This window comes from Bufo bufo, chromosome 8, assembly GCF_905171765.1.
Source record: "Bufo bufo chromosome 8, aBufBuf1.1, whole genome shotgun sequence".
Taxonomy (NCBI): domain Eukaryota; kingdom Metazoa; phylum Chordata; class Amphibia; order Anura; family Bufonidae; genus Bufo; species Bufo bufo.
Genome location: NC_053396.1, coordinates 41,849,499 through 41,865,084, shown reverse-complemented (window position 1 = coordinate 41,865,084; position 15,586 = coordinate 41,849,499). Strand labels below are relative to the sequence as shown.

The window sequence follows — 15,586 nt, the reverse complement described above, 5'->3', positions numbered from 1 at the left end:
CCCCAACGGCTCATAACCCCGCCCTCCTTGTGCCTCTGCCCGCCCGTTTACACTCCTCCTCTCTCCTTTTCCACTGCGCCGCAGGAGAGAGGAGGAGTGTAAACGGGCGGGCAGAGGCACAAGGAGGGCGGGGTTATGAGCCGTTGGGGAGGTCCGGTCTTGGGCTCGGAAGATTGAGACGCCGCCCTGGGCACTTGAGACGGCGCATTTACAGAACCTACAAAGTTCATTTTTGGCTCAAACAAGACTCCGGTATATGCAACAAAGGTACCGTTTTAAACTTCTGGGTGGCACTATTAACGCTATTGGATCTGTCTAATAGGCTCAAATGTGGTGACAGACTCCCTTTAAACTTATTTAAAGAGGACCTTTCATTACTATAAAAAAAATCTAAACTAAGCACACAGACATGGAGAGCGGAGCCCAGGGATCTCCCTGCACTAACTATTCTCCCTGGGCTCATAGCCTGGGAGAAAAAAAAACTCTCAGGCTATCAGCTGAGCGCTGCGATTGGCCAGCGCTACAGCATGGGAGAAGGAGATGCCGGCAGGTTAAACTGGGTGGAGCCGAACATATGAAGATACCAGAGCCTATACCGGGAGAACGGAGCGGCGCCAGGGATAACAGTAAGTGCAGGGAGATCCCTGGGCGCGGCTCTCCATGTCTGTATGCTTAGTTTAGATTTTTTTATTGTAATGAAAGGTCCTCTTTAAGCCTCCTGACTCTTAGAATGGTCATGACGCGTAGGGCTACTTTCAGACTAGCGTTTTTGCTGGTTCCGGCAGGGTTCAGCAAAAAAGCTTCCGCTTCTGATAATACAACCGTCTGCATCCGCTCTGAATGGATCCGGTTGTATTATCTTTAACATTGCCAGGACGGATCTGTCATTAACTCCACTGAAAGTCAATGGGGGACGGATACGTTTTCTAGTGTGTCAGATTGCTCACCGGTCTGGGAACGCAACTAAATGGAACGGAATGCATTTTGGAGCATTCCGTTCTGTTCAGTTCAGTTTTGTCCCCATTGACAATGAATGGGGACAAAACTGAAGCGTTTTTTCCGGTATTGAGCCCCTATGACGGAACTCAATACGGAAAACTTAAACGCTAGTGTGAAAGTAGACTAAAGTTTAAAGGTCACTTTATCTAATGGGAATGTTGAGGGTCAGACAGGGGTTCCTTGGACCCACCAGAGGAACTTATTCTTGAGACTCAACCCTCATTATCATCAGTAACATATAGTAGGTTTTTATTCAAAGAAATAGACCCTAGTGACAAGTGATTTCCACTAGGAGTTGTCAAAGGCAAGTTTAAATGTTTTTTTTCTCCTGGTCCTTCAGGGCTTAGTTTGGTTTCAGAGCCTGAGCTCACTAAAGGATCCTCCAGTACTCTGGTGGGACCGTCCGATGCTGGGAATATTAATGTTTATCTTGATATGTGAAATGTGATGTATGTGCGATAGCCACTGTGTTGGTGGACATATAGACTGAAAGTAGCCTGCTGATTAATGGGTTTAGAGAGGCTTGGCAGGGGCACACCCCATCAGTATGGTGCTGGGGAAAGTCATTGCAACTCATTGTTATTGATACAGAACATGGCTCCGCTTACTTCTGTCACCCTTATGGTGACGCTACTGCATGTGGCACAGCATCACCCATCAGGACTGGAGATAGGGAATACAGGATGGGGCATTTTTTTCGCCTTTTGGTGACATGGCAAAACAATAGTAAAGAGTACTGGCTGACCTTGTGTGGCCACAGCACTAGGGGACCTACAGCTAAGCTAATTGTCCAGAGACAAGAAGTAGTGACACCAAAAAGCCCCCAAACCAGGTGCCATCTCACAAGATAAGTGTGTGTAAAGAATCAACTTTCAGTGCACTGAGATGAGTTTTATGCTAATTTCTAAATGTTATTCTGCAGCAAGAACATTCTGTGTCTCCAGTTACTGTAGTGTGCATCCCCTCCTGATATTCTGAGGTGTGCTCCACCCGACCTGTTGCAGCCAAAAGAAAATACATTCTGAAGCTGTAAGGATTTTAGCACTGTATGTATAGTGGTACATGTATGAGGAATTAGGAGTCATTGAGGCTAGTTCTACATGGCAACTTTTGCAGTGCAGTGTTAAGATCTCCAGTCTCAAATGCAAAAATGCTGCTGCAGCTAAGGCAGCATGTCCATCACAACTTAGTAGTTTGAAGGATGAAACTGAGCATGTGTGGCCATCTCAGTGAGCTGGACAATAAAATAAGAAAAACAAACAAACAGCAGGTGGCGCTATACAGATACATTTTATTGAATAACTCAATGACTATGCTAAATTATTAATTACATGCAAATACAAAAGAATTCAGATCCAGGTGCTGGTTTGAAAACTCTAGCATAATTTTGTTGGACAACCTCTTTAAGAAGAATTAGTATAAAAAAAAAGAGCAGAAAACAGAGACTTTGCTTCATAGGGTAAAACAATTTGTTAGGTGAAGGTTTGTTAGGTGACTACACTCACTTTTGAGTGCTGTGCTGGGGGAGCACAAGACACGTAAATGCCTTGATGCAAATGCTTTCCTCTACCTGAAGTAGGGGCTGATCCAGTCCTGATACCTGATGAAGTAATTTCAAAAATACCCTGGACTCTGAAATCAATGGGCAATGCTGGGGACAATCTCTCATCTTAATTTTTTTTATAAAACCTTAAGGATAATGGCTACTCTTGAATAGTATTTCTTTTTTCTAAATAGGTTCAAATCTAATTTGCCTCTTGTGATGGCTGCAGGCTTTAATTCTATACTTGTTCAGGTGATTTGGAGCACTGTATCAGAAAAGCAAAACATGGCCACTAATATGTCTCCAAGAAATTAATCAGCAAAGAATTTCTGAGCTAAAAACGACAATGATAAAGAGTACACATTTACTTTAACTAAAAAATAATTGCTGGTCTCTTATAATTCCACTCACAACTATCACTTGGAAATACAAGTGCAAAAAACAAAGCATCACGTAGGTTCTACTACTGTAAGTAAGGTTCTACTGTTGTTTTGGCCGCGCCTAATGTTTTTGCTATCTCTCTGATGGGTTTGTTGTGTTTTTTCAGCCTAATGATGGCTTGCTTCACTGATAGTGACAGCTCTTTGGATCTCATCTTGAGATTTGACAGCAACAGATTCCAAAACCAAATAGCACACTTGAAATCAACTCTGGACCTTTTATCTGCTCATTGTAATTGGGATAATGAGGGAATAACACACACCTGGCCATGGAACAGCTGAGAAGCCAATTGTCCCATTACTTTTGGTTCCTTAACAAGTGGGAGGCACATATGCAAACTGCTGTAATTCCTACACCGTTTACCTGATTTGGATGTAAATACCCTGAAATTAAAGCTGACAGTCTGCAGGTAAAGCACATCTTGTTCGTTTCTTTTCAAATCCATTGTGGTGGTGTACAGAGCCAAAAGTGTTAGAATTGTGTTGATGTCCCAATATTTATGGCCCTGACTGTAGTGTAGCTGTTGCAGTGCAGAGTGTTATGTAGTGTGATAGGTTCTGCTGTCCATACATACATGCAGACCTGCTAAAATGTGAAGTTTCACGTATTGCGCCAAATTATTCGCATCATTAGTGCCGATTAGCGCAATCATGAATATATTGGAGCACTCTAACAAATTTTTAATCTTCTGCTGTGCCAACCATTTTCTCCAGTCTCAGGAAACTTCTAGCAGATTTGAAAATGTAGCAAAAGTGACCCACGCCTGTATTTTGCGTGCATTACGCGAATATTACATTGCAGATCTTTCGCAATCAAGAAAATAATCTCAAATTTGTGAATATTTGGCGAATATTTGCCCATATATTCATGAAATATCGCAAATTCGAATATAGCCCCTGCCGCTTATCACTACATATTTGGGGGCTTTTAGAGCATAATAGCTCTGAAAGGGCATGCTACTGTCATAGATTCCATAGAACAGTGGAAGACACCATACAGTCCCACCCTACCAACAAGAACGTGCTAGTCTTATTGGTCATGGTATATAAAAAAACATCTCTTCTGCACCGGTAAGGCAATCTACTCTTATTATATACCCCCCTCGGACTGATGGCATTTTGCATTTCCACTAAGTCTGAGTATCGCTAGTAGATGTATTAACAATACATGCTGTCTTATCAGATTTTTTGGGGGAAACTCCATTTTATTTTTAATTTATATGTGATTTTCTCTTAGAACTGTCAAATAAGGGTTACATTTTAAATATACCTATCCATCAACTTTATAGAATAATTTGCATCAGGGGTGTTGAGTAGTGTTGAGCGCGAATATCGGCACTTCAATTCAATTTTGCGAAGATCTAGAATATATTGCTATATCTTCGTAATAGCGTATTGTCAAAAAAAAATGTATCACTAGATAAACTTATAATCTTTTCTCACTTATTGTATTTAGCTACTCTTAATCTTTAGTATGCTATCTATCATCATACCTATTTTTTTTATAGTTATTATTTTACCGATCATTAATTAACTTTTATTATAAGTATTTTCCTACCTATTAATAATTTCTTTTTATAGATGCTGTATTATTTTATTTTTAAAATAAATCATTACCTATAACTCACAATAAACAACAGACAATCACACAAAGGCTGTATGCCAAAAGCCAGGTATGTGCAAGTCAACAACCTATCCATGAGACAGGTACAGTCATCATACCTTACAATGGCAGCCTTGTGCACTATGAGACATTCAAGACCAGCTCTCATCTGAGAGCCAGTAAGCCTCAAAGTTGCTTGAGTTTTGTTGGATGGCTTGGGGGACCTGCGAACCTAGATCATTATCATTAGGGTGGCAAAAATTGAAATATTTTTTTTTTGGTATGCCAGCTAAGGGCTCTTTCACACCTGCGTTGTTGTGTTCCGGCATAGAGTTCCGTCGTCGGGGCTCTATGCCGGAAGAATCCTGATCAGGATTATCCTAATGCATTCTGAATGGAGAGAAATCCGTTCAGGATGCATCAGGATGTCTTCAGTTCCGGAACGGAACGTTTTTTGGCCGGAGAAAATACCGCAGCATGCTGCGCTTTTTGCTCCGGCCAAAAATCCGGAACACTTGCCGCAAGGCCGGATCCGGAATTAATGCTCATTGAAAGGCATTGATCCGGATCCGGCCTTAAGCTAAACGTCATTTCGGCGCATTGCCGCATCCGACATTTAGCTTTTTCAGAGTGGTTACCATGGCTGCCGGGACGCTAAAGTCCTGGCAGCCATGGTAAAGTGTAGTGGGGAGCGGGGAGCAGTGTACTTACCGTCCGTGCGGCTCCCCGGGCGCTCCAGAGTGACGTCAGGGCGCCCCAAGCTCATGGATCATGTGATCACATGGATCACGTCATCCATGCGCATGGGGCGCTCTGACGTCATTCTGGAGCGCCCGGGGAGCCGCACGGACTGTAAGTATACCGCTCCCCCGCTCCCCACTACTACTATGGCAACCAGGACTTTAATAGCGTCCTGGGTGCCATAGTAACACTGAACGCATTTGGAAGACGGTTCCGTCTTCAAATGCTTTCAGTACACTTGCGTTTTTCCGGATCCGGAGTGTAATTCCGGCAAGTGGAGTACACGCCGGATCCGGACAACGCAAGTGGGAAAGAGGCCTAACTCTTCTCTCACTGCTTAGGAGGGCTGCATAAAAATGTTCAGTTTTCTAATTGTCCTAAAATTTACAAAAGTATTTAAACACCCTGGGATTTTGAAAGTTCTCCCACTTAGAAATCATGGAGGGGTCTGAAATTCACATTGTAGGTGCATTCCCACTCTGAGAGACAGAATAAAAAATAAAAAAATTCAGGAAATCACATTGTATGTTTTTTAACATATTAGCCAGTTTTTATTAGCCCGTCAATGCTGGCTAATAAAAATGGTGCAACTGCATTTTTCAGAATTTTAAACCATAATAAAAGTTAATATAAATCAAATGTGTATGGCAAAATACTTCTTACAAAAAACTACAGCATATCTGCCATACCTCACATAGTGACATCTACTTAAACGGAATGTGCCATCAAAAATGACATATAACGTAAATGAAATGCGTCACCAACATGGTATCTAAAACCAGAGAGCAGCACATATCTTTTTCTTCTAATCTGGTTTTAGTTTCTGATTGTAGATTTTTTTTATTCTATTTACTGAACATGATTATGGGGGGCGGCCATCTTGACTGAGCTGTTCTTAACAGCATTTAGAAAGCATTAAGAAAATTGCCTTACGGCAGCCCCATGGGCCATATACACAATGGTCAGGAGGGGACTTCATTGACTTCTATGGGAGAGTTTTCTAGGCATGCTCTGTGCCCTGTGCAGAGATCATTGTACAAGGAAATAATAGATAAGCTTTGAATGGTGGATCCTGTATTATCTGTAATTCTAATCCTGCCTGTAATTATATCACCTCTGTGTACAGATAATCAGGGGACTGTAGTTATGTGATGTGCACAGCAGTGTAATGTGAAGTGTTGAATATTACTAGACTAGTGGCCAGTGCAAAAACTGCAGGATTATATGTTTTTTGTTTAAATATAGATATTGACACTGGCCACTAAGCCTAATAAAAAGGCTTTACTTCTTCTGTACAGATCATTTTACTATAGTTATCCGCTTATCATTGCAGAAAGGATCACAATGACATTACTTTTGTATAGATAACACTGTATACACCATTCACAATTGGTGATATCACAGTTTATCAGCTCCCTCCTGACTTCTGCACAGGTCACAGATCATACCTAGAAAACTCTCCTATAGAAGTCAATGGGCTTGATTTATCATGCCTAGAATTCTGACTTCAAAACTTTTAGCATTTGTACACCACTCACTCCAGTTTTTCAATATAGATGGGAAAGTTGTGGAGTTAGTTATGTTAATGAATTTCACTCCAGATTTATCACTGAGTCGCAAAAATGTCCCAATCTCACTCCAATAGGAGGGTAGAGTAAGAAAACTGGAGGAGCTTTTCTAAACAAAAGTGCTTGGTTTAAGAATAAGGGCTATTTCACACGAGCGTGTAGTCCAGAAATCACGCTCCGTGTGTTAGCGTAATCCTCTGCTCTGGACACTGCTCATCTTGCAGGAGCTCACAGCATTATACTGATTTATAATGCTGTGTGTCTCTGCATGACCATATTGCTACGGAATCATACTGACATAAAGCTGTCACTATGATTCTGTGAAAATAAAGTCATGCAGAGACACACCATTATAAATCACTATAATGCTGTGCGTTCTTGCAAGAGCAGTGTCCAGAATGGAGGATCACGCTCCATTTTGGGCTGCACACACTCGTGTGAAACAGTCCTTAGACTGATAAATGTGGCATAAAGTACACCAACACAGACCCCAGCAAAACTGACTTCAAATATTCCCCTCATGATAAATTCTCCCATAGATTCAGCTCCTGTCCAGTGTGTCTATGACCCATGGGGGCTGCTGTAAAGCATATTTCTAAATGCTGTTAAGAACAGCTCAGGCAAGATGGCTTCCCCTATAATTATGTTCAAAACTTAGAACGAGAAAATCTGAAAATAAAAACAGGTTAAAAAAATATATATAGTAAGTATAATATGGTTGTACCTGCTCTGTCAGTGGGTCACTTTCCTATCTCTGTAAGCAAATAGTATACAGAGCCGCTCCAACTCCGTAGGCTTCGAAGAGCGTAGGATTGTTTTTTTGGTCCTTGGAACTTGCCGTAGGATCGTTGTGACGTCACACTCCACGCTCCGGAATCCCATACCAACAGGCTCCTTCGCGCGCGCGCCAGCTACCGGCGCGCGCTTCTCGAAGTCGAGCAAGAAGCACTGCTACTTACCCTGCATCACCGATGGACTGAATAATTCCTGTACATCATAGCAGTATTTAATTGCCATTCATCGGAACAGGTACTTTCTATTACCCTTCGCTTAACATTTTTCCTTTATCCCAGCGCTGGTACCGCAATTCATTTTATAAAAAAATTATATATTGCTCTCTGGTTTTGACAGGAAAAAAAATGTTGATAACACATTCCCTTTAAACATAAAGAAGTTATAGTTTACATGTGGCAATATTTTTGGGTGTTCCGTGGGGAAATTTATAAGGAAATATATATATGAAATCTGTGCTGAAAAATATGAAAAATGCAGCAATAACTAGGATGAAACATGAGTGGCAGCATTATTGTATAATTGTATATTACTGTATAATAGGTCGACCAACATAAAGCTAGAGGTGCCCTGCATATGGAGGTACAGCAAAGGCCCCATGCACTAGAAGGAAGCTCTGCTACAAATTTGTACAAAACAAACACATTATAAGACTATGTGAATTGTGTCTCTGAGGGAATGTGTCGTTGGAAAATGACCTATTGTTTAAATAAAAATTTTATATTAAACATATATTTCTTTAGAATTTTGTATTCTTTTTTGATGTCCCTATCTATATTTTAAAAATGAAATCCTAAAATCATACAGTTTTCACATAGGCCACTAGGCCTAAAATATGATAAGACTTCCTGTCCTTTGAGGGCAGCTACGTGAGCCATGGACACAATGGACAGGAGCCGAATTCATTGGCTTCCCTGGGAGATTTTTCAAGGCATGCTCTGTGACCTGTGCAGAGGTCAGGAGGGGGTAGATAAGCTCTGATATCACATATTGTGAATGGTGGATCATGTGTATCTATACAGGTGCCTGAGGAAGAAGGTATTGCACCTTCGAAACCTGTTAGTCATTTTAGGCTCCCTTGTTTAATGGTTTTATGACTTTTGTTGTTTTAATAAATATTTTTTAGTCCTAAACAGCATGGCTCCAGGATTCCCTTTTTTTTGGTCAGTTTTACTCCTTTGATTTATCTGGCCTATATTCTAGCAAAGCATTTGAAGCAGAAGGAAAACCAGAAGGAAAACTTCGATTCGCAACAAATCCGAATTTCCTCGCGCTTCATGGTAACGAATCAGGTCACAGACCTATAAAACCCTCATCCATCCTCTGCCATTGTCCTGTGAGCTGAACATACAAGTACTCATGCAATAGGGACATTGTTGCTTAAAACATTTAATAGAAGAACTCAATACCAATAAGATAGAAAGCCTTTATTATCCCGGTGCCCAGCGTGCCACCCAATACCATCCAGTCTGCACCCCTTAGGGAGGCCAAATCGTAATGATGACCATCCTTATCTTTTGCTGGCTTTACTCCCTAGAAAAGTCAGTAAGATGCAGAGAAAGTTCCTGATGACATAATCTCATCAATATTAGATGATTTGGAAAAGGAGGAAAATCAGATGGCAGAAGAAGGGCTCCCATCTGTAGGGCAGGAGAGCGCTGGGGTTAGAGAAGTGGGTATGCCAGCATATTGTCCCCCACCTAACCAGCCAAAACCCATGCCAGCAACAGCCCCTGTTTAAAGGTACCATGTGGCCATTAACAATGAAGACTGACTATACAGTGTGGTCTTCATTACTAAATGAAAGGCTAGTTGGTTGTGTGGTTCTACACCGCAGCATGGCCACAACTCACCCACAGCACAACAGCTCTACCTGGCCGTACCCTAAGGCAGAGTGGCCTGGGTATACCTGATTTATAGTGATTCGTGACTAATTAATTTGAAACAAATCTAATTTCTTGGTGAACTTTGGCGAAGCTGCTGAATCTAATTTTTCAAAACTTCTCTCATTTCTATTCATTACCAGAGAAAAGAAAAGAAATCCTTCCCACTTGCACTAATGAAAGTTATGAGAGATGTGTTATACTCTCTATTCAGGCTCTTGAACAGAAGCTGCTTAGAAACTGAACAGCTTTCTGCACGTAGACAGGTAAAATACATGTAGAGACATGTACAGACTTCTGGTTCTTGTTCCTTCACGTCCTGTATATAACTTAAAAAGTAAAAAAACAAAGGAAACCACAAAACTGCAAACACTGCAGGAGCTGACTGTGTTATCACTCTAACCACAGAAACGGTGACTTCACCGAGGTGTCCTAGAAAAGGAATGCATTTTGTCTATACAAAAAAAAAGAAAAAAGATCTAACACAAAAAAAACACCAATCTTATATCATGTAAGCAAAGGCATCACGGTATGACAAGGCAAGTGTTGTACACATTTCTAGCATATTGACAGTGCTTCCTTTGCTAAGAAAATGTCCCTCTATATAAACTTTGGACTTTGAAGTGGCTGATCTGTTCTTATATTTCCTTGTATTTACAGTCAATGATACATAGTAATGCATTTTTTTTTCCTTTTATGCACAATTTACGGATCTTCTACGGAAATGACTACACAACACCATCAATCCCAGACACAAGGTAAGAGTTCCTGTTATATAAGTACCTACTTTCTCAGGGAGGTCCTTATATCAGTAATAAAGAAAGGCTTGTCAGGGTTTCATGTGATTAAGTTTTTAGGCACTGTCCCAATTTCACTTCCCTTCCTCTAAATTGTTGAGGCACTGTAAAATTGGCCTACTTCCTTTACTGTCATGTCTGAAGAACGCTGCATTGTTTGTGGAAGACAACATCCAAAATTTTGGCCAGGTTTAGTGGCGTACATAGAGAAGTAAGGGACCTTTACCAAGGATCAAACCAGGCCCCCCACACAGGATAGAAGGGTTTCTGTCTAAACCCCATTCAATGATCCTTAGGCCATTTTTTCCACTGCCTCATTTGCTAAAAGTTGTTCCTTTAGAGGTTAGAGTCCTAAACAAGTTTTTACGCCCAGTAGAAGAGGGGATGATCCCAACTCGGCCCCATAGCAGTCGCATGGTCTGCCACTATGGTAGTTACGCCCCTGGCCAGGTTTCAATATTACAACCCTAGTAGTAAAAACATGGCTGTCTTCTTGCAACAACAGCACCGCTCTTGTCCATGATTTATGCCTAGTATTGCATCTTAGCCTAATTTAAAGGGATTGTGCAGAATCCTAAAAAATGTCATTTAATTGTGTAAACTTTGTCTAGTATCAGAGCATTATACACTGCTCAAAAAAATAAAGGGAACACAAAAATAACACATCCTAGATCTGAGTTAATTAAATATTCTTCTGAAATACTTTGTTCTTTACATAGTGGAATGTGCTGACAACAAAATCACACAAAAATAAAAAAATGGAAATCAAATTTTTCAACCCATGGAGGTCTGGATTTGGAGTCACACTCAAAATTAAAGTGGAAAAACACACTACAGGCTGATCCAACTTTGATGTAATGTCCTTAAAACAAGTCAAAATGAGGCTCAGTAGTGTGTGTGGCCTCCACGTGCCTGTATGACCTCCCTACAACGCCTGTGCATGCTCCTGATGAGGTGGCGGACGGTCTCCTGAGGGATCTCCTCCCAGACCTGGACTAAAGCATCTGCCAACTCCTGGACAGTCTGTGGTGCAACGTGACGTTGGTGGATAGAGCGAGACATGATGTCCCAGATGTGCTCAATTGGATTTAGGTCTGGGGAAGGGGCGGGCCAGTCCATAGCATCAATGCCTTCGTCTTGCAGGAACTGCTGACACACTCCAGCCACATGAGGTCTAGCATTGTCTTGCATTAGGAGGAACCCAGGGCCAACCGCACCAGCATAATGTCTCACAAGGGGTCTGAGCATCTCATCTCGGTACCTAATGGCAGTCAGGCTACCTCTGGCGAGCACATGGAGTGCTGTGCGGCCCTCCAAAGAAATGCCACCCCACACCATTACTGACCCAATGCCAAACCGGTCATGCTGGAGGATGTTGCAGGCAGCAGAACGTTCTCCACGGCGTCTCCAGACTCTGTCACATCTGTCACATGTGCTCAGTGTGAACCTGCTTTCATCTGTGAAGAGCACAGGGCGCCAGGGGCAAATTTGCCAATCTTGGTGTTCACTGGCAAATGCCAAACGTCCTGCACGGTGTTGGGCTGTAAGCACAACCCCCACCTATGGACATCGGGCCCTCATATCACCCTCATGGAGTCTGTTTCTGACCGTTTGAGTGAGACACATGCACATTTGTGGCCTGCTGGAGGTCATTTTGCAGGGCTCTGGCAGTGCTCCTCCTGTTCCTCCTTGCACAAAGGCGGAGGTAGCGGTCCTGCTGCTGGGTTGTTGCCCTGCTACGGCCTCCTCCACGTCTCCTGATGTACTGGCCTGTCTCCTGGTAGCGCCTCAATGCTCTGGACACTACGCTGACAGACACAGCAAACCTTCTTGCCACAGCTCGCATTGATGTGCCATCCTGGATAAGCTGCACTACCTGAGCCACTTGTGTGGGTTGTAGACTCCGTCTCATGCTACCACTAGAGTGAAAGCACCGCCAGCATTCAAAAGTGACCAAAACATCAGCCAGGAAGCATAGGAACTGAGAAGTGGTCTGTGGTCACCACCTGCAGAACCACTCCTTTATTGGGGGTGTCTTGCTAATTGCCTATAATTTCCACCTTTTGTCTATCCCATTTGCACAACAGCATGTCAAATTGATTGTCACTCAGTGTTGCTTCCTAAGTGGACAGTTTGATTTCACAGAAGTGTGACTGACTTGGAGTTACATTGTGTTGTTTAAGTGTTCCCTTAATTTTTTTGAGCAGTGTAGTTTTCCATTCAACATTTCCTAAGGCCCCTTTCACACAGGCGAGTTTTCCCCGTGGGTGCAATGCGTGAGGTGAACGCATTGCACCCGCAGTGAATCCGGACCCATTCATTGCTATGGGGCTGTACACATGAGCGGTGATTTTCACGGATCACTTGTGCGTTGCGTTAAAATTGCAGCATGCTCTATTTTGTGCGTTTTTTCACGGTTATAAGGGAAAAAAATAGCATTCTGAATACAGAATGCATAGTACAATAGGGCTGGAGGGGTTAAAAAAAATAAAAAAATTTTTAACTCACCTTAATCCACTTGCTCGCGCAGCCCGGCTTCTCTTCTGTCTTCTTTTTTTGAGGAATAGGACCTTTGATGACGTCACTACGTTCATCACATGGTCCATCACATGATCTTTTACCATGGTGATGGACCATGTGATGAGTGTAGTGACGTCATCAAAGGTCCTATTCCTCACAGAACAAGACAGAAGAGATGCCGGCTGCGCGAACAAGTGGCTTAAGGTGAGTTAAATTATTTTTTATTATTTTTTAACCCCTCCAGCCCTATTGTACTATGCATTCTGTTTTCAGAATGCTATTATTTTCCCTTATAACCATGTTATAAGGGAAAATAATACAATCTACACAACCTTAAACCCAAACCTGAACTACTATGAAGACATTCTGGTCTGGGTACCACATTCAGTTTTTTATCATGCGCGTGCAAAACGCATTGCACCCGCGCGATAAAAACTGAACAACGGAACGCAATCGCAGTCAAAACTGACTGCAATTGCGTACCTACTCGCGTGGGTTTTCTGCAATGCATCTGGACCTTATCCGGACACGCTCGTGTGAAAGAGGCCTAAGTCTTCACTTCAATCTCCATGCTCCTGCTGCCCTCGATTGTTGTGGGCATAGATGAGCAGCAGTCATCAAACTTCATAGTGCTACACCCTCCATCATTCCCTTTCTGCTTCCTCCAAATGCTCCTCCTACACAACCTCAATATGACAAGCCGTGGACACCACCCAGCCTGCTTGTGGATAGAGAGCATCAACCGGCCTATTCCAAGATCACCATTTGGTCAGGGATTCTGACAAAGGGTATAATGGGAGGACAGGTTGTCATGTCAGAGGATGCAGTTATTCTGACTACTCTCCTCAGGGGTGGACTGGGAAATTAAAATGGCCCTGGTAAAAAATAAAGTGCCCCCATGTTATAGGTGAGTGTAAATTGACAGAAGGCGGGGCAACACTAGTGCAAAATACCATCCCAGCAGAACAAAATAATGTAGCACAGCACAATATAGTTTCCCAAAAGCTGTCCAACTGTGGTAGTCATCAATAGCTGCCATTGTCTGTCCTCCAGTTATCTCTGATTAAGTTATGGAGTAGGGGCCTTAGGAGGTGAGATGCAGGCCACAGAAGTTGAATTCAGAAGGGCATGTGCGATGCAGTTATTTCTTGTTAAGCCTTTTGTGATTTGTATTAGCGTGAAAAAAAAAATACATTTGCCGCTCTGCGATGCAGTTATTTTCTTGTTAATCCTTTTGTGATTTGTATTAGCGTGAAAAAAAAATACATTTGCCGCTCTGCGGTGCAGTTATTTTCTTGTTAAGCCTTTTGTGACGTGTATTAGCACAAAAATAAAAAATAAATTTGCCCTCTGCGGTGCAGTTATTCAGTTAATGTTGTTTACTTTTAAGAATTCATCTAAACCGTTTTTAAAACTGTCCACTGTTCCTTTTTATTTATTTGATCTAACAGTATGTCAGGCAGAAAAGTGCCAGGCCCTGAACAGAAGAGTGGCAGAGGCCATAATGTTTCTGGCGCAGGCAGAGGTCACAGCAGAGTAAGGGGCCGTGGCAGCAGGGGTCACTTTGAGAAGCCTGAGCTCCCAGTCTCAGATGGCGGTCGTGTCGTGACCAGTAACCCAGCGGTTCTTCAGTGGTTCACTTGATCTTCGACTTCGTCGCAAGTGACATCAGACACCCCCAGCCAAGAGTCAGTGGGTTCGTCAGACACAATGCTTAGTTGGCATGGCCCTGAAGCAGGCCCTGCTCCCTCACCTGTCCTCAACCTGCCTCTGTCCTTTTCTGTTACCAGAGCCACAGAAATTTTGTATGATGTGGGCTCAGCAACACTATACAGCAAGGATGAGGTACTAGAGGACAGTCAGCAGCTACTGCCCAGCCAAGGTCTGAAGGAGACATCCGCCGCTTCCTCCACTAGGCGGGCAAGTAGTGATGAGGAGAGTGGTGTGGGAACTGGTGTTGCGAGCGGTCAGGCTCCTGACCCAGAGACCGTTGAGCAGAACATCAGTGATGTGCAGATAGTACTCGATGATGATGTAGCTGATTGCACTTGGTAGTTGGGTGATAAAGGGGCTTCATCATCATAGGGAGAAGAGGGTGACAGCTTGCCCTTGAGCAAGCGGCAGAGGCAGCAAGTCGCTAGCGTGGCCGGGAGTCAGCAGGGTGGTGGCAGTGGGAGGTCGGGAGCCAAATATGCCAGGGGTAGACCACCAGCTTTGCGGGAGCCTACCTGCCCGAGAAGTAGCGGTGCAGGGGTTCAAGGAGGCAGCAGCGGTAGCATTCAGTCAGTGTGTAGTGTTGGTGGTAAAATCACCTACTCGGCGGTGTGGCAGCTTTTCTTAAGCCACCAGGGGAGGTGAACGTGGCCATGTGTAGAATCTGTGGGCAGAAGGTGAAGAGTGGCCAGGATGCCAATGTTGGCACTACGGCCCTGCGTCAACATATGCAGCGTCGCCATGCAGTAGCCTGAGAGAACTGTGTCTCCGATGTGGTCCAGCCTGATGCAGCAACCGCTGCATCACCCAGTGACACGCACCCGGTTTCAGGCAGTCAAGGCTTCACCATTTCAGCCGAAAGGAGCTGTCTGTCCTTCCCATCATCTGCTGGTCCCAATGCTCCTGCTCCTCCTCCTCCTACTCCTCATCACTCGTTCCGTCAGCAATCGATCACCAAAGAGATTGCCAAGAGGAAACAGTATGTGT

The 15,586-nt window shown here is 43.3% G+C and overlaps 1 protein-coding gene across 1 annotated transcript in view; it reads left to right on the top strand.

Annotated features, from left to right (window-relative positions):
• The first annotated feature begins 10,256 nt into the window (after window positions 1-10,256).
• TNFSF8 (TNF superfamily member 8) overlaps window positions 10,257-15,586 on the top strand; it is a 96,884-nt gene continuing 91,554 nt past the window's right edge. Inside the window, exon 1 of the mRNA XM_040406038.1 lies at window positions 10,257-10,327. Within this exon, the coding sequence (XP_040261972.1) occupies window positions 10,294-10,327 (34 nt within the window). The 5' untranslated portion in view covers window positions 10,257-10,293. The remainder of the gene's footprint in view (window positions 10,328-15,586) is intronic.